Genomic DNA, 19761 nt, shown 5'->3' with positions numbered 1-19761 from the left:
GAAAACACAATGGCCTCCCCTCATCAATAACTTGGGTATTCAGTGTGTTCACCATACATGAGCAATGACATGTGCAGTATGATGTGAACTTGAGAAAAATTGTGACCAGAATTACAATTACACTTCATCCCAGATCTGCAGTGTCCAGTGCTCTATATTGCCAAACTTGTGCTCTATAGTCCCTCCTCTCCACCTACACTGCGAGAGCAACTTTTAAATATCATTGGTGCATTTGTAAGCCCACTTTCTCACCTTATGTGAGTTATAAATATATTGCTGTGCAGCATGTTCTTGGAATAATGATTTTCTGTTTGATGAATAGTTATTTTCCACTGTTGTTGGGGTAATTGAAGGTTGATCGATCCTTGAAGAAAATGTGCATCCTTTTGGGTTGAAAAAGCCAGATTATATCGCATCCTGTTTAACCTAAACTCAAATCTGTTTGTTTCTCGGAGCATGAATGCCATTGGTTAGGGCCCTGTCACACTTTGACGTTTTAGCCAGCGTATGGCAACGTATCAAAATGTATGTAAAACGCTGGCGTACGCTGAACTATTGATGTTTTTTTTCAGTTTTGGGCGTATTCATAACGAGTTGGACGTATGCATAACGTATTAGTAACGTACACAGAACGTTTCGATAACTTATAGATAACTTATACCAACGAATGCTTAGCATGTTGTCGGCGTTCACAACGTATGCCCAACGATAGTCTAACGCAGGGGTCGGGAACGTGTGGCTCGCGAGCCAGGTGTGGCTCTTTTAATGATTGCATCTGGCTCGCAGATAAAATTTGAGTTTGAAACTTTGAAAGCCCAATATTTCTCGTGGAAGCTTTACCGATAGTTTGAATGGTGTCGTGCTTCATTCACGTGCAGGGCTGAACTTGGCAGAAGGAGAGAAGAAAAAACGCCTCCGAATTGGCTGAAGCGGGTATTTGTTTCGTCTAGTCATGCGGCCGAGGCGACTAGTGATTTCGGTTCCTCCAATGACGTGCCGCCGCCGAGACGCGTCACGGAAGTCATCTCGACCAATTACGCGCCACCGCTGAGGCGACAGCATCTCGGAGTCGGCCGGCCGCGCCGCACCTCTCGAGTATGTCAGCCCGTGCACAGGCCAGCCAGACTCACTTGGGTCAACATCTCCCTCTCTCTCATTTGCTCAAAGCTAATATAACCATTCGACGAAGAAGATGGCGAAAAGAAAAAAGGATGAGGAGTATCGTACATTTCAGGACGAATGGGCCGAAGAATTCGCCTTTGTGGAGAGAGCAGGTTCTGTGGTGTGTCTAATTTGCAATGACAAAATTGCATCGATGAAACGGTCGAATATAAAGCGGCACTTCGACACGCGCCATGCTACCTTTGCATCAAAATACCCTGCGGGAGACAGCAGAAAGAAAGCGTGCCAAGAGCTACTGAGCAGGGTGCAAGCCAGCCAGCAGCAACTCCGCGTATGGACCCGGCAAGGTGACTATAATTCCGCCAGCTTTGCTGGATCTTTAGCAATAGTGAGGAACGGAAAACCATTCACAGATGGCGAGTATGCTAAAACGTTCATGCTGGATGTAGCCAATGAACTTTTTGATGATCTTCCGAACAAAGACAAGATAATCAAACGGATACAAGACTTGCCTCTGTCGGCAAGAACTGTTCATGATCGTACCATCATGATGGCAAACCAAGTGGAGGAAACGCAAGTGAAGGACATAAATACAGCGCCGTTCTTTTCCCTGGCTTTGGATGAGTCAACAGACATAAGCAATTTGTCACAGTTCAGTGTGCTTGCAAGATATGCTGCTGGTGATACACTGCGCGAAGAAAGTCTTGCTGTTCTGCCAATAAAAGGGTCCACAAGAGGTGAGTATTTATTCCAGTCTTTCATGGAGTTCGCTCAAGAAATAAATCTACCTATGGATAAACTTATCTCAGTGTGTACTGATGGTGCTCCGTGTATGGTGGGGAAAAACAAAGGATTTGTGGCGCTTCTCCGTGAACATGAAAATAGACCCATCCTAAGTTTCCATTGCATTCTACACCAGGAGGCACTTTGTGCTCAGATGTGTGATGGGCAGCTTGGCGAAGTGATGCCGCTGGTCATTCGTGTGATCAACTTTATTGTTGCACGAGCCTTAAATGGTCGCCAGTTTAAAACACTGCTGGATGAAGTTGGAAATAACTATCACGGTCTGCTTTTGCACAGCAATGTTCGTTGGTTGTCAAGAGGGAAGGTGCTTAGCCATTTTGCGGCTTGCCTGAACGAAATCCGGACTTTCCTTGAAATGAAAGGGATTGAGCATCCTGAGCTAGCCGAAACTGAGTGGCTCCTCAAGTTTTACTATCTCGTGGATATGACTGAACATCTGAACGAGCTCAACGTGAAAATACAAGGCATTGAAAATACAGTGTTATCGCTTCAACAAGCCGTGTTTGCTTTTGAAAACAAGCTGGAGCTCTTTATCATGGATCTTGAAACAGGTCGTTTACTACATTTTGAAAAACTGAGACAATTTAAAGATGCATGCACAGCAAGTGATCCCACTCAAAACTTTGATCTCCACCAGTTAGCTGGCTTCACATCCAGTCTCCTACAGTCATTCAAAGCACGCTTTGGAGAATTTCGTGAGCACACTCATCTTTTTAAGTTCATCACCCATCCAAACGAGGGTTCCCTGAACACAGCCGACCTGAGTTACATTCCTGGTGTCTCCGTCAGAGATTTTGAAGCAGAAGTGGCTGACCTGAAGGCCTCAGACATGTGGATGAATAAGTTCAAGTCACTGAATGAAGATTTGGAAAGAATCACACGACAGAAAGCAGAGTTGGCGAGAAAGCACATGTGGACAGAAATGAAAAAACTTCAACCCGAAGACCAGCTGATTATCAAAACTTGGAACGCGCTTCCTGTCACATACCACAAACTGCAGCGTGTGAGTATTGCTGTATTGACCTTGTTTGGATCTACGTATGCATGTGCGCAGTCATTCTCACATCTTAAAAACATCAAGTCCAACCTACGATCATGTCTAACGGATGAAAGCCTCAACGCTTGCATGAAGCTTAACCTCACCAAGTACCAACCGGACTACAAAGCCATCAGCAAATCCATGCAGCACCAGAAGTCCCATTAATGGTGAGTATTATAACAACATTAATTAAAAGAATAAATTCATAGGCTTATACTCACATTTAGTTGAATTCAGTCTTAAAATATATTATATAGCTCTCACGAAGTTTTCTTCGGCATTTTTTTTTATGTTTTTCTACGCTGAACTATTGATGGTTTTTTCAGTTTTGGGCATATTCATAACGTGTTGGACATATGCATAACGTATTAGAAGCGTACACAGAACGTTATGATAACTTTCGATAACTTATACCAACGAATGCTTAGCGTGTTGTCGGCGTTCACAACGTATGCCCAACGATAGTCGAACGTATGCATAGCGCGCGGCGTAGCGTAGCGTAGCGACGATCACGTAGCGTAGCCTATTAATAGGCTGCCGCTCGACTATTTAAATGGACGCTGCTGCTCAACGATTTTAATCATAACCAAGCTAAACATGGAAGTGTCAACTTCATCGTCATGCCGAAGAAAACTTCGAAGAATGCTGCAAAGAAGTCTCCTGGCCGTGGTCGTGGACGCGGACGCAAGGAGGATCCATCATCACCCACACCCTCCCCATCACGCTTATCTACTACTACTACTACTACTACTACTACTACTACTACTACTACTACTACTACTACTACTACTGATACTACTGACATGGACATCTACTCACCATGGAGTCTGAAACACTGACGGGTTCCTCCTGTGAACCCCATTTTTATATACCAATTCCCCTAAACGCTGCCAATACGCCATTATACGGTAGCTGTAAGTTAGAAACACGTTCAGTAAGTTCTGTGGTCGTCTGGAAGATGTCAATCAAATACGTCTACATACGTCAATATGCGTTGGATATACGTTACACATAGGTTCAAAGCACGTTACTCATAGGTTAGAAATAAGTTTCGGGTACGCTAAGCATTACCTCAACGTGTTTCGACTTATGAGTAACTTACAAGTAACGTATGTCGACGTGTGTCAACGATCGTATAACGTGCCTACAACTTATGGCCAGCGTATGCGGAACGTGAGAGTCATACGCTGGCATACGTCGAAAAATTTTGAGCATGCTTAAAATTTGTCGACGAGCTCGGCGTTCTACGACGTATGCCAGCGTGCTTCAGCATGCTTCAGCGTGCTCTTAACGTATACAAAACTTACCCATAACGTATTCGACGTACACCAGCGTTTTAGACAAATTTTTCATACGTCGGCATATGCTAGCGAAAACGTCAAGGTGTGACAGGGCCTTCAGGAACACTGTTCTGCTGTTTTTTTTTTCTTTTCTTTTTAGAATGTAGGAGTCTTGTTTCCATCTAATTGACAAGGAGGCTGATTGGAGTTTTTATTTATTTATTTTAAACTTTATTTATTTATTTTGCTTTCGATACGGTCTGGCACCCTACCATGCTCACCAAGCTCTCTTCCAATGGTATCCAAGGCCATCTCCACTCATGGCTCACAGTCTCTCTCTCTTGTCGCAGCCATCGTGTGGCCCTAAATGGAGTTCTTTCATCCCCTTTTCCTGTCCAGGCTGGAGTTCATCAAGGCAGTGTTCTGGGCCCTGTTCTTTTTCTGGATTTCATCAATGATCTCTCCTGATGATGACTACACCCTCTGCCGTACCATCTGTTATATCCCTCAGATCGGCAAGTGGCAGCCTTTTCACTCTCTGCAGATCTGGATAAAATCACAAGCTGGTCCAACACGTGGGACATATCTTTCAAACCTGACAAATCTCACACTCTTACGACGCCTCTCCAAAGGACCATCTGGACACCCCCCCCCCCCCAACCTCCGATCTACTTTCTCCACAATCCTCTTGAAGAAGTCCTTTCATTCAAGCTTTTGGGTCTTACTATCTGCCATGATCTTTCCTGGGAAAGCCACATTTCCAGGCTAGCCTCCAAAGCCAGTCGCCGACTGGGCATCCTCCATTGTGCAAAGTCCTTCCTTAGCACACCTGAGCTCCTGCCACATACAAAGCTTTTGTCCGCAGCCTGATGGAGTGCTGCTCTCTCCTCTGGGCTGGTGCTCCTGCCTCTCACCTTTTTCAGCTTCATGCTGTGGGAAATAAGGTATCTCCCGTGATGAGGTTGTCTTTGGGTCTCTCACTATCTCACCGCAGGCAGGTCAATGGTCATTCTGTATTCCACCATCTCCTCTCTGGCCTCACCCCCACCCCTGCTCTGTCTGCGATATGTCCCCACCCCCCTCCCCACCATATTTCTGCAGGGTGCTAAAGTTCCACCAGCAACCCCCTTCTGGTAAATCTATCAAAATCAAGAATCACTGCTCACCTTCACTCTTTCATTCCTGTGTTTTTTTTCCTGCCTTTTGAAAAAACTCCCACACTCTCTTCAATCCCACTTTTCCCTCCAGGTCTTCAAAACAGCTGTTCACCACCATCTCTTGTCTTCCCCCATCGAAAACCACGATCTTTTCTACCCTGTTAATCCACCCCAAGCCCATCTCCTTCAAATTCCCTGCTTTCCTTCCTAAAAAATCCCTGTAATGTCCATCTTGTATACCCCAGTTTCCCTGCCCCGTCCCTCTCCCTTTCACAGATCTCCTAATGTCTCTGTTCCCCACCGTATTGTCCTTCCCTCTCCCGCCCCTCTGATCTCCTGCTCCTCCTTGTTGTACGTTCTGTGTTAGCTCTCATACGAGCCTCGACATTGGTTTTTTTTTTTAAAAACACCATTACATTCATTATGATTTAGAGCAGAAAAACACCCCAAGTAGGTTCAAGGGTGGATCCGCAGGAGGGGTCCTGGGGTTTGAAACCCCCATTTTTTTGGTGGGGGTGGGATTTAAATCATGACCAAATTCCCCAAAAGGCAATTAAAAAAATATGTACACATATGTATGTATATATGTGTATAAATATATGTATATATGTATACACAATTTTAATGCCTTTTTCCCAAAGCAGTGGTAGCTTTTTGCAGGCTCCAATCATGGTACCCTTTCTTGTGGCAATATTTTTATGACCGGGTGCCCTTCCTGACGCCAACCCTTTCGTCGCCTTCGACACGTAGGGATAATTACCAGTGCTCATTTTGGATATATATATATATATATATATATATGTTTGTATATGTATATGTATATATATGTATATGTATATATATATATATATATATATATAAATATATATATATATATATATATATATATATATATATATATATGTGTATATATGTATGTATCTATATATGTATATATGTTTGCATATATATATATATCTCAAAAAAACCTTCCAGGAAGAGAAGGCTAAATGTTTGAAGGCAATTGCCTGGCCCATAACAGGACCAGTTGACATGAGAGGACAGCTTGCAGTCTTTGCCATTCAGCTTTGGTGAACTGCCAGACTCTATGGCACTCTGACTACAGCCAGAGAGATGTTGACTCCCACAAGCACATGAACAGGGGCAGAAGTGGAACAAGAGACTCATGGATCACATTTGGAGGAAAATTCATCATTGTCAAGTCCAGAAGGGAGAACGAGCCATTGAGAGAAATTAGGGTTGTGAAAGTTCACTGATTGGGTGAGGCTCATATTTGCATACCACAGTTGATTTTGTATCTGGTGTTGGCTTAGCCGTTAGGATGTTGGCTTGGGATCCTAGGGTCCTGAGTTCGAGCCCGCGTTGGTCGCTGAATTAACACCAGGGGTTGACTCAGCCTACCATCCTTCCGAGGTCGGTGAAATGAGCACCAGTGTGTACTGGTAATCAGGGCACTGCATCATTGGCATAGCCGTGCCCCAAACCAATGATGCAACCAGCAGCCAAAAAGGCTGCAGACGAAGGGAAGTTCATTTTGTGCCTTACCACCAACAGGCAAGCACTCTAGTTTAGACAGTAAAAACATCATTCAGAGTGATTATCGAAGAGGATTGTTGAGCAGCTAGTGTATCTTTAAGTTGACAGAGCTCCTCTGCAGGTTCCAACTCAACCATGTCAAAATTTAACAACAAAAAGGCAAATAGAATTTATTATACAATTGTGATTTTTCTTTTTTTTTGCACTCCCATCACGTAGCCAATGTGGTTAGTAGATGTTCTGAGTGCACCCAAGAGCATCTAAAATCCCAAAGCTTCCGGATCAGTCCTGAAGCGGGCCCTCAGACCACATGCTTAGTGGCTTCACTCACACTCACAGCATCTGGGAGAATATGCACCCATTCCCTTGATTTCTGGCCCTCCCTTTCAAGAAATCATGGATCCACTCCTGAGAGTGACAGAGCTACGCAGGCTGTGTCCCTCATGATACCATCCATACTGTTTGTTTCAAGTGCTGCAAGTTCTTTGTCAGTCCAACAGCCATATTGTCACCCCGTACTCACATCATAAACCTTTTAAAAAAAATGAATAATTTGACAATGGTCGTGAAGTAATACAACCGGCGAATGTCACATATGTTTATGGGACTCAAGGTGAAACACCAAAGCAGATTTGCATGACCATTGATGGCTGAGACCAAATTGTTTGGGTCACTGCTCCATCCCAAAGATTGTTGCTGAGCCTGGTGTCCCATCGACTGGAATTACTTGATGGGTGTTAAAGATTCCGCAGTGTTTTTTGTGAAGAGTTAGCGAGTTATCGCCGGAACCTCAAACAAATTACAAATCCTTAACATCTTCAGTCGAACGTCACGCCTGACCAGCCTGTTTGTGAAAGACAGGCCAAAAATGTTCCCTGGCTGACTTCTTCAGAAGGTGGGAATCATTGAGGCCATTAATGTAGTTGTTTACAGTAGTAGTATTTGTTATCGTAGTCTTGAGGCTTGCTTTCTGAGAGAATCCTTGCCAAGGATTAATAGACCATAGACCACTCCTGTAAATGAAAGTGACATATAGTATGGTAATTACGGCTCGCGTAATGGAAATGCAATGAAATTATAATTTTTGTTATTTATTTTGCTATTGTTTGCTCTTTTCCTTGGTTTTACTGATTATCGTTTTTATGATTGTATTAATAAAATATTTAATTCATGGCCTTTTCCCATTGCACAGACGACCAATACATTACAGGTATAACAACGGATTCAATGAAACATTAGGTCTGTCCGCGTTCAGGTTGAGCCGAGAGCTCGTGGTATTGCAATGTCGTATATTTGAGGGGTACACCATGATGGTTGAGTATCATGTGACATTCATTGCTGTGCAACTTTTGTGGAACATCCTCTTTTAGACATATCTCGCACATACGATGAGAGAATGATTCGATTTTGTAGCAAAGGACGTGTTTGTCGATAATGAAAGCGTAGTTCGAGCTCCTGTTGATTCTCCTGCTATTTGGAAAAACGAATCTGGCTGGTGTTCTGATTTTCCTTTTACCATGATTTTTGGATTTATTTCATGCTTCGTAAGGTTTATTTGTGTCGCTTTCCCGGTCCACAGGACACTACGACAAATGCGTGATTCTGCTGCGCGAGAAACACAAGGGCGACATGAACTCTGTGCTTAACTCCATCTTCTCGCATGCTCACGTGGCGCGACGGAACGCTCTTGTGGTTATGCTTATTGTAAGTAATGCACAGTGTATGCTCTACTTCTTGTCCTCACTTCCTGGTCTGCTCATCCTCCTAAGCTCACCTGCCATTACTCAACTAGTCAGCATCTTCTCTTGCTCACCCACCTGCCTGGCCTCAATTTTTTTTATTTTTTACCAACTCCAAGTAAGATTCAAACTCGATAATCTCTAATTTCATGAGCTCTTCTCATGGTAATGCTATGACAACTCGAGCCTACATTTCGCCATTTCAGCAGTAGCAGCACCACGCTGTGTGTATCGAGTGTGCAAATGTCACATCAGCCTTGCACCCATATCCATAATCCTCCAGTTTGGTGAGAAGGATGGTGTGCCTTGAAGCACTTTTGCCAGCGGGAGTTGGGACTACAGGCTGACGTGAAGTTTAACCATCCTGTCGGGGAGCAGTGCATGGATTTGCATATTCCAATCTTCTTGGCATGGGAGCTAGTACACATGTGGAGCGTTGGGATTCCAGCAGCGCAGCCCAGAGCCCATCGAGCATGCCGCATTGGTGGGGATGTCACTTTTTGAGCAGAGATGGATGCCAGGAGGCATGCTTGGGACCGCTGATGGAGGTGGTGATTAAAGGAGAGGGTAATGGTGGGAGCTATTTGGTCGAAGAGGTGTTGGTGAGTGAACAAGTGAAATGGACCAGGCCTATTAAACTGCAATTTGACTGCAAGGTATCCCACTGTAACCAAAGAAATGCAGAATTCTCTTGATTGGCTGTTTTGTAATTGTTTTTGTAAACAGAATCCAAGTAATCGTTTTTGTATTTTTTCGAGTAATCCATTGGCTTAATGGTTGGGAGAGGTTTACTAGATTTTGGTGAAGATCTGTATCCGGTTCTGGACACTAGAATTTTAAAATTGATTGTTAACCATTGAGTGACAGGGCTAAAAACAATATGTAACATGATATCTCAAAAAGTTATGGACGGACTCGGATGGCAGGATACAAGATTAAAAAAAATAATTTCAAAGAGGAACCCAAGGATATTTTTTTTTCTTCCTGAAAACCATTGAGAATCATTAATCGCGGTCTAATTTGAAGGGAAAACAAATTTTTGAATTTTTTTAACCAATCACAAAGTGTCGACAAAAGCCCGAGAGTATTGGTTTTTTTATTTTGCCAGTGACGTCACTCTCTGAAGCCATATTTATCCAAACGGCGGTTCTACATCGAGAAACGGTACTTATCGAGCTCAGATTCAGATACTTATTCCACCATCATTTGTGACTGACGGTTCTCAGAATGTTGAAAGTGATTAGTGGGATTTCGAAGAAACTATTGGAGACAAAATTAGTGAGGGAAACCCCTTGGGGGGAATTGTGGAGCCGAATCGCTTCGAGCCTTGTGTGAGCGATTCAGAGGAAGAAAGGCGGAAGTGTTCGTGAAGATGAACACGATGGTCACAACAGCTCTGTTTGATTTTCTGTTCAATTGAGCGTTTATAAGGGAGGGATTTTGTGTTAATTGAGAAATCGGTTTATATATTACTCGATTAGAAATACCCGTCATCACCCAACAGCACGGGCACTGCGGACAAAATTGGCACACTCAGATACTGCGGACAAAGTTGGCACACTCAGATACTGTGGACAAAATGGGCACACTCAGATACTACGGACAAAATGGGCACACTCAGATACTGCGGACAAAATTGGCACACTCAGATACTGCGGACAAAGTTGGCACACTCAGATACTGTGGACAAAATAGGCACACTCAGATACTACGGACAAAATTGGCACACTCAGATACTGCGGACAAAATTGGCACACTCAGATACTGCGGACAAAGTTGGCACACTCAGATACTGTGGACAAAATTGGCACATTCAAACTGTGGACAAAATGGGCACACTCAGATACTGCGGACAAAATGGACACTCAGATACTGCGGACAAAATGGACACTCAGATACTGCAGACAAAATGGGCACACTCAGATACTGCGGACAAAATGGGCGATGAATGCTTTGTCCCACCATCTCAGGCTGACCAGGTGTCTTGTATGTTACGGGATTGTCTCATTTCATACTTTTCCCGGACAACATTTGTGTCCATGCCGTGTCTTACTGTCATGCCCGTGAGGTGTTGATGTCCTTCCCCGGTGGAGGGGGGGGGGTGTGGGATCGTAGTTGGTATTGTGGGGTAATGATGGTGGGGTGGGGGGGGACGACCCTGAAAGTTTTAGCATCCCAGGTCAAATCCTCTTGGAGGAGTAGATGATGATGTTACATACATGCTGTACTTTCTCTCCACGAAAATTAGACGGTGGTTCATTTGATTTGTGGATATTTGTGTTGCTTATAGATAATTAATTTCAGGTTCTTCTTCTTCATCTTTTTCTTCTTCTTGCATATGGCAGCTTGGCTGCCGGGTAGCTATCATTTTGTTTGGGTATGGCAGTATCGCAGATGCTGTGCCCCCACACCAGTACACCAGTATTCAATTCAATATTGCCGACCTCGGAGGATGACAGGCTAAGTCAACCCGAGCTGGTGTTAATTCAGTGCCAAACGGGGCTCAAACTCAGGACCCGAAGATACCAAGATCCCAAGCCAGCCACCCTAACTGCTAAGCCAACGACACACTTATTATTTCCAGGTGTTCTTGTGGTAATGGAAACAGGTGTTTGATTCACCGCTCAAATAATCTGTGTACACGTGCCGATAGCTGGGTAGAGGTGGTGTTACAGTTTTGAGCGACGGCTGTTTCTTCCACTTAAATGTTGGGATGGCATCCTCTCTCAATTGTGGTGGATAACCACAAGATCTCGCCATCTTTGTTGTTTCATAACAATGTTCTGTAACATGTTCTGAGCACAAAAGCGAACATTTTCTCAGCACGATCCACACTCCTCGGGTATTTCGGACAAACCTCGTCCAATTTCTGGCAAATGTGTGGTATTTTGGCTGTTGGTGTAGCATGAAACCGTCTTGGTTTGTACTACTATACAAGCACCAAGGACGCATCAACTCGGCATTTTTGTGGGAAATCGAAAATTATTCGTCGTTTGAATTAAATTGTACCAATGTAACATGTACATTGTACACAGTACGGATCTGGCAATCGACTCCCGGGTGTGACATCATGGCTAATCTGAAGAAAAAGAAGATTTCGATCTACATTGTATCTATTTTGTAGGGTATCAAGGGATAGATTAGCGACGAAGTGGTCTGAGCGTTTGGGTTTGGGTTCCCCTTTAAGTGATTCTTCACCATTGAGAGATGGGACCAAAAAATTATAAATGGCATATTTCAAAAAGTTATGGACAGATTATGACAAAACTAGGTGGATGACTTGGTTAGGTGACAAGAACAAGCTGATTCGATCTTGGTTCTGATCCAAATCCGGCCTATCAGTGGGATACAAAAAGTAAACTGTTCAGCCTGACTGAGGGATGTGCTCTCCTGAGTGCCGTTCTCGGTTTACTCTAGCTTTGTTAATGTGTTGAAGTTAACTTATGTGTATCCATTTTTAATTTTTAAATTGTAATGCTTGGCACACCCACACATATATTGCTTGGCAAATATATATATAAATATATATATATATAAATATATATATATATATATATATATATATATATATATTTATATATATAAATAAATAAATATATATATATATATATATATATATATACATATATATATATATATATATATATATATATATATATATATATATATATATATATATATATATATATATATATATATATATATATATATATATATATATATATATAAATATATATATATATATTTATGTGTGTGTGTGTACGTGTATGTATGTATATATATATATATATATATATATATATATATATATATATATATATATATATATATATATATATATATATATTGTTGCGGATTCGCGCCCGCCGGCGTGCTGACGGCCACGTAACTCGAATCGCGGCACGTCGCCCACCGGACGGACAATCCAGTCGTGACCCTCTCGGACTAACGCCGGGAACCAGTCACGGGTGGACCTTTCGGTCTCACCGCGATCGAGCCAATCAGCCCCCGCGTGGGATAGGGTTGCTCGCCAAATTCGACCTACCTAAGTACCCACGCGGAGGGTAGATCGGGCGATCGCACCTCGCCGCAGGTCGACTTCGGACACGGGCCACTTAAGCGACCCGTTCCGTACTATCGGGATAACCGAGCGGTGTTATTCGTCGACCTCGACGGTTCGATTAATTATCGGGCGTATTCAGCCCACTACCAACCCTTTACGTGAAGCAAGATGAGGATTCAATGAAAGAAATGACGAAGCGAAGCGGGAAACAGTTCAACACAAAGCACATTTATTCGCGCTGAACGGAAAGCACACATATTCAATTCCACCAAAAGCACACAGAAAAGAAAAACACAATGCAATTTCACACAAAAAGCAAATGCGACAATGAAGAGCTAATACCGACTACGCGAGCACACGGCAACACTTATACAATTTTACTTCACAGACGGCGCCGACAACACATACCCAAAACCAAGGAAAAGAATACCCTCAAGGATGAGGCGGGCCTGAGGCCGAGACCGGGTCGGGCCTACCCGTCTGGTGATGAGACGCGGAGTGGCGATGGTGCCTCAACTCCGCGGGCCTCGCGGGCAGTGTCTGGTAGGGGGTGGGAAAGGGGCCCCCTTGGTCGCACTATCTCAGCGCGGGGGGAAACAGGAGGGGGTTGCTGATGCTCGGGGTATAGAGGATTTTTATTGCCCCGCAACGAGCGTCTCCACCTCGGCCAGGTCGCGCTGTCGGCCTCCCTGGGGTGCAGCTCCCTGCACGACGCGAGCACCCCCTCGTCTGCCCTCGCCGCCTCTCCACAGCTCCGTCCCCTCCGCTCCGACTCCAACGCACACGACGACCAGCTCCTTCTTGCCAACTCCACCGCCCGCGAAGTCTTAACTCTCTGTTCTCGACTCTCCTACTCCCTGGACTGACGAACACGGTCGCTTTTATCAGCCCCGTAGCTTCGCCCTCTCATCTTTGACCCCCTCCCTTCGACCTTTCACCTCGCTCCCCATTGGCCCGAGAAAAAGTGGGCGTGAATGCTTTTTGATCCATAAATTTGCATATATCGATCGCCCTCCAACGCCCTGGGGCGGGGCCAGTTCGCCCCTCGCTCACCGATTGGACGGCAAAAAGTGGGCGTGTGTCGTTTTTGATCCGTTTTTGAAGCACAAAATCCGTGATTTTGTACACGCTGTTCGGCGCGCGCCCTGCACGAGTCCAACACCGGTACCCACAGGCGGCGCAAGAACGGTGGCGATGCGACGGTTGCGAGGTGTGACGTGAAGGTCGTGGCGGTTGTGGTGAAGCGGCGTTGTGGTTGGTGGTTGATGTTGTGGTTGTGGTGGTAATCATGGCGGTTGGTCCAAAATAAAGATAGCAAAAGAAAAACGGCTATCCTGAAGAGTCGCAGCACGCATGAATGACATGTATTCCCACTAGACAACGGGTTTGGGCCTAACTACACATGTACTTACCGAGATACCTCACCTAAGGGACCTGAATGGTGGTTTGCGAATTTGGTAACCACAACACGACCCCCTCCCCTTTTTACAGACTCGTCCCGAGTCGTCAAATTTTCGTGTGCCATCATGTGTAGTTTTCCCCTAGTACATTTTACCTACGGATCCCTGAGTGCGACATTCATGGTATTCGTGTCCCCAAAATAAATAACCTGAGGGCTGCGTAACTACCTAAACAAACTCGCTCACACGGACGACTTAAATAAAATTGCCGGCGCTAAGACATACATGCCGGGGGCGCACTCATATTTACAGGACATCTTAACCTTAACTTACAAATTTTACACTAAACCATGGCCCAGGATCATTGAACTCTGCAAAAAGAAAGCAGTTAGCAGGGAGCCAGGCTGCCCGCATGCAGTCTCTGGCTCAAAACAATGCAGGTGACAGGGAACGTGGCTGGCTGCTCACACGCAGTCCAAGGCCTTCCCTTTTGAACTGAACGCAGTGAACCACAACGGTGCATGGGCTGCACAACGCAGTCTCCGTGCCAGCTCAAGTGGCACACGCAATGAGCACAACGAATGGATGGATGAATGGATGGATGAATGGATGGACGCAAACACGGTGCACGGGCCGCCACTGCAGGCCCGTGTTGTAGCTGCCAACGGGGCAGTTCTCGCAGCTTGCAAACTGTTGCTTTCTGATCCTGGCGCACATGGAAATGAACAGGGGGGGGGGGCAAAGCAAAAATTGAACGGGGCTGGTGAACGTGGGCAGTGGGCATGGCATGGCAAAGGCAGCAGGCAAACACAGCCCGCAGAAGAAGGCCGCTGCAGGCAAACACAGCCCGCAGAAGAAGGCCGCTGCAGGCAAACACAGCCGGCAGACGAACTGGCCGGCACAGGCCTCGAAGAAAAACAGCCAGCAGATGAACTGGCCGGCACAGGCCTTGCAGCACACAGCTGCCGATGAAGTTGGCCGGCCTCCGCCTTGAAGCAAAACACGGCCAGCCGATGAAGTTGGCCAGCCTTTGCCGTTCAATGGAGGTTGGTGGAGGGAGTGCGGTGGTGCTGGCCACTTGGAAGGCGGGCTCGGAGCTACCTACCTGTCTCCCTCCCAACCTATCGCCTTTGCCTGTCACTGTACATACCCACTCCCTTAATTTGTCAAACCCCAATTTAGCCCCAACTTATTTTTTTTTTCTTTAATTTTTTTTTTTTTTTTTTTTTTTACTTCCCCACTATAAATCGTCCCCTAACCCCCCTTATCGTCCTTGTTCGGCTAACCTATCCTGTCACCTAGCCTACTCCCAACCCCTACGTTCCCTTCCCGGAGGGGAATAAGGGAGAGCTAACGTCCTGTGTCGAGGCCCAACGAAGCCTCAGAATGGCCTCCCCAGAGTTCAGCGATCTTAACACCAAGTGGGTCCAGCGGCCCACAACGACAGCGAGGGGATGGATGGTGCGGAGGGGTACATCTCCTAATCTACCCTAACCATTTAACTGTTAAACTACCCCGGGGCTTTCAACAAGCGCCTCTCGCTTAAACTATTGGTTCTAACAACCCAGATTCCCGTCGCCTGTGTTGGTGTCCTTACAATTTCGGGCCTCGCCCCCCAATTTTCTCTCCGTGCCCTCACACGGTCTCCTGGCTAGGACACGTGGCTCCCTTTGGCAGGCACGACCCTCTGCCGAATCTCCCGCTATGGCACCCCCGGGCACTACACTGCCTCCGAGCCTACCAGCTCCCGAACACCGGGGAGTGCCCCCCATGGCACCTCCCCTGAAACGCACACGTGGCAGGCTGGCTTCCCGGGCCCCTTTCCGAGGGTCACCCTTGCCCACAACACTGCCCACGCGGCTAATGGCGCCCCGGGCCCCCGCACCAAGCAGGCGCACCCGTGCCCACTACTCTATCCTGGCCCCCCATGGGCCCTTGGCCTACCGCGGCCGACTAGCCTGGTGCCCGGGGTACCCACTCAGCGATACTCACCTTTCGCAGCCACGCTCCCAAGCCCGTCAACAGGGCTCCTGCACCCCTCCAAATGGGTTTCGAGCCTACTTTCCCACCAACAACAAAACGACCTCCATTTTTCAATTTGACGAACCCAGCTAACTCACTTTATACTGACCCCGGGGTCCCTTGGGTGGGAGTCACTCCTCCCCCCAATCACTCATCGCACCATGCATTCCCCATTCACTCCACACACACAGACCCGCTGGCCTCACTCACTCACCAAGCACATGCCTCACAATTCACCAACTCTTCAACACACACACCACTGAACTCTGCCATCCTTCTAACTACATCCCCTAACTAACTCGTGCTCCCACGTCGTGCCTTAAACTACAGCACGTTCCTTTTAACACTACGTCGCTAAACGACATCCCCACTACACATTCAAAGTCTGTCTCTGTCTCCAAAATAATCCCATTTTATTTCCCCACCTAAATCTGGCTACAATCCCTCTAACTAATCCATTCCACGGACTCCATGAGGACTTACCCCTGCCCCATGAAGTCGGTCTAGCTAAGCTAACCCTTCCCCCTAACTAGTTTCCATCCTGTGCCCAGGGTAAGGGGGTCTTTCACCCCTCGCCCAGGAATCCTGTGCACCCGAAAGTGAGGCTTGCTTTTTCTTTTTTCTTTTCCATGCGCAGCACCTGCGCGGCAACTCAGAGCTCGCGCACTTTGCACCTGGCCGTGACGTCATGCAGCTGCACGTGTTCCTCGTCCTTCCTTGGACGGTCCCATCCGGCCGGGATACCCCTCCTGCCGGATTCCAACCACACGTGCAGCCATGACGTCACCGTGCGCATAAAAAAAAAACACAAGCCCCACGTCTCGAGGGGTTCCCCACGCGAACACATGTGCTTTGCCCGTTGGAGCTTAACACACACGATCGCGTGGAGAGCCCGTCCGGTCCAAATCCGTTTACCTGCCTAAACTTTGTCCGTCCGCGGGATCGGCAAATCCACCGCGTGCGTTTCCGGACCGGGACTTCACTCTCGCAAGCGAGCACGTGGCGGTCTCGTGCGTTGCACAGCACGAACCTCGTGCTCACTGCTGGGTGAACCCGGCACGGTCCCCGAAACAGCTACAGCCGCTACACGGCTTTCGTTCCTCCCATGTCGCCGTCTCCGTCTCCATTCGACCCACGCATTCCTGCGTGTTACGACGCACACAGTCCACACCATTAAACTCACCCCGGGAGACGCGGCTGCGTGCTCCCGCATGCCAACCGACATCTCCCTCACATACCGCTCTCTCACACACACGGTCTCCCTTGCACACAGCGACCTTGCACACGGCCGTTCACTCACGCACGGTGCCTCTCCACTCACACAAACCATACTACTTACACACGCAGGGGCACTCACCCGCGGTGCCTCACTCATACACCGTGCCTCACTCACACACGCGGGGGCACTCACCCGCGGTGCCTCACTCACACTCCGTGCCTCACTCACACACGCGGGAGCACTCACCAGCGGTGCCTCATCCACACTCCGTGCCTCACTCACACACGCGGGGGAACTCACGCGCGGTGCCTCACTCATACAGGCCGTTTCACTCACACCCACGGCCTCTTCCACACACACGGGGGCACTCACCCGCGGTTCCTCACTCATACACCGTGCCTCACTCACACACGCGAGGGCACTCACCCGCGGTGCCTCATTCACACACACGGCGACACTCGCACACGGTGCCTCATCCACACACGGCGTGCTGGGAAGCACGCACTCCGGCACCATCGCCACCACACCACTCACACACGGGGTCGCTTCCACACACGGTGCCGCACTCACACCTTGCACCACACACACAGGGACAACCACACTGGGGATTCGTGTCCCCACAAGGGTCTCCGGGGCCTCTATACCCCCCAAGCTCTCCGTGCACCCGTCCACAGCACTCGTCCCCTCAACCTCGCAAAGCACGACCGAACTCACCTGGTCGTGACTCGCCTCAAGGGGGCATACTCCCTCCCCTCGTTCCTGGAGGAGGTCATCCAGCTGCTCGCACCGGGTCCCAACACGCTCCGCGAGCTCACCCCCATTGTCCTCCACTACCTCCGTGTGTGTGTGTGTGCACGTCACTTACCCCGTCTTCATCGTGTTGTCTCTCCTCTATTTTTTCTGTCTCCCGTGTCTCTATACATTTATAAATTTCTGTTGTCCCCTCCTGTCTATTAGTCTCCGCTTCTTTCTGGCGTCTTTCCCTTATCTTTGAGTAGGTCAACCTTGCTTTCTCTTTAAGTCGCTCCCGTCCTTCCCTGTTTTTCACTCCTTGCTCTTTCACGATCTCCGCGTACCTCATCCTTGCTTTCCGTATTAATTGTTCTTTTCTCTCCCTCGCAATTACTTTCACCTCGTCTCTTGTCTCCCGAATTACTTTTTCCTTACCCGCCTCCACCGCGGGCCTGTCAGCCGTTGCTACCCCTTCCAGCTCGTTCGTTCCGACACGTGGAGTCGCCATTTTAAGTTCCCTCGTCACGGCCTTCATGCCCGCCTGCAGGCATCGGCCCATGTTCTGCGTCTCACCCCGTAGCTCTTTCATTTCCTCCTTCATGTTTGTTTCCATTTTAGTTTTCATGCGTTTTATTTCGTTTGTGAATGTATCCATTTTTTCGTTTATTTGTTGTGTATTCGCATCCATCGTCGTTTTCACTTCATTCATTTGCTTGTTCATTGCCGCCAGCATGGCGAATAGCTGGGCCATGTCGGGTGCGCTTGGGTGAGCCGATTCGGCAGGGGTTGGGGAAGGGTCTTGGTGGAGAGGGGGGGGGGAGGTGTCATACACCGCGGCCGCTGCCGCACCCACCTCGGGCCCTGGGTTCAGTTGGGCGAGTCCGTGTTCCTGCACAAACAACATTTCCTGCTCGGGGATTCCATCCTGGACCATGGATTCTACATTACTATTACACATACCTAATCCACCCGGCACCCGCTCGCCTTGAGACGCCATCTTGCTTCTCGTGAAGGGTAATTTGCTCGCTCGTAATATGGAGGGAATCGGGGGTCGCTTCTCTCACCCCTGGACCGATTCCCGTGAATTTAGCCGGAGACAGGAGAGCCCGTTTTCCTGTTCTCCGATACCAGTGCCGCGAGGAGGGCGATGAATTTGTATCGCACGACCTGACACCAGTGTTGCGGTATTCGCGCCCGCCGGCGTGCTGACGGCCACGTAACTCGAATCGCGGCACGTCGCCCACCGGACGGACAATCCAGTCGTGACCCTCTCGGACTAACGCCGGGAACCAGTCACGGGTGGACCTTTCGGTCTCACCGCGATCGAGCCAATCAGCCCCCGCGTGGGATAGGGTTGCTCGCCGAATTCGACCTACCTAAGTACCCACGCGGAGGGTAGACCGGGCGATCGCACCTCGCCGCAGGTCGACTTTGGACACGGGCCACTTAAGCGACCCGTTCCGTACTTATCAGAATAACTGAGCGGTGTTATCGTCGACCTCGACGGTTCGATTAATTATCGGGCGTATTCAGCCCACTACCAACCCTTTACGTGAAGCAAGATGAGGATTCAATGAAGGAAATGACGAAGCGAAGCGGGAAACAGTTCAACAAAAAGCACATTTATTCGCGACGAACGGAAAGCACA

General features: G+C 47.7%; 1 protein-coding gene across 3 annotated transcripts in view; it reads left to right on the top strand.

Annotated features, from left to right (window-relative positions):
* ACACA (acetyl-CoA carboxylase alpha) overlaps positions 1 to 19761 on the top strand; it is a 355968-nt gene that overhangs the window by 136551 nt on the left and 199656 nt on the right. For all 3 annotated transcript variants that reach the window (XM_085879260.1, XM_085879257.1, XM_085879259.1), the window contains exon 24: positions 8518 to 8642. In XM_085879260.1, coding sequence (XP_085735386.1) covers positions 8518 to 8642 — 125 coding nt within the window. The remainder of the gene's footprint in view (positions 1 to 8517; positions 8643 to 19761) is intronic.

Source organism: Eptatretus burgeri, chromosome 4, assembly GCF_056783735.1.
Source record: "Eptatretus burgeri isolate ZD-2024b chromosome 4, Ebu_testis_v1, whole genome shotgun sequence".
Taxonomy (NCBI): Eukaryota; Metazoa; Chordata; class Myxini; order Myxiniformes; family Myxinidae; genus Eptatretus; species Eptatretus burgeri.
Note: the sequence above shows the minus strand (reverse complement) of the source record. Positions and strands in the feature narration are given on the sequence as shown.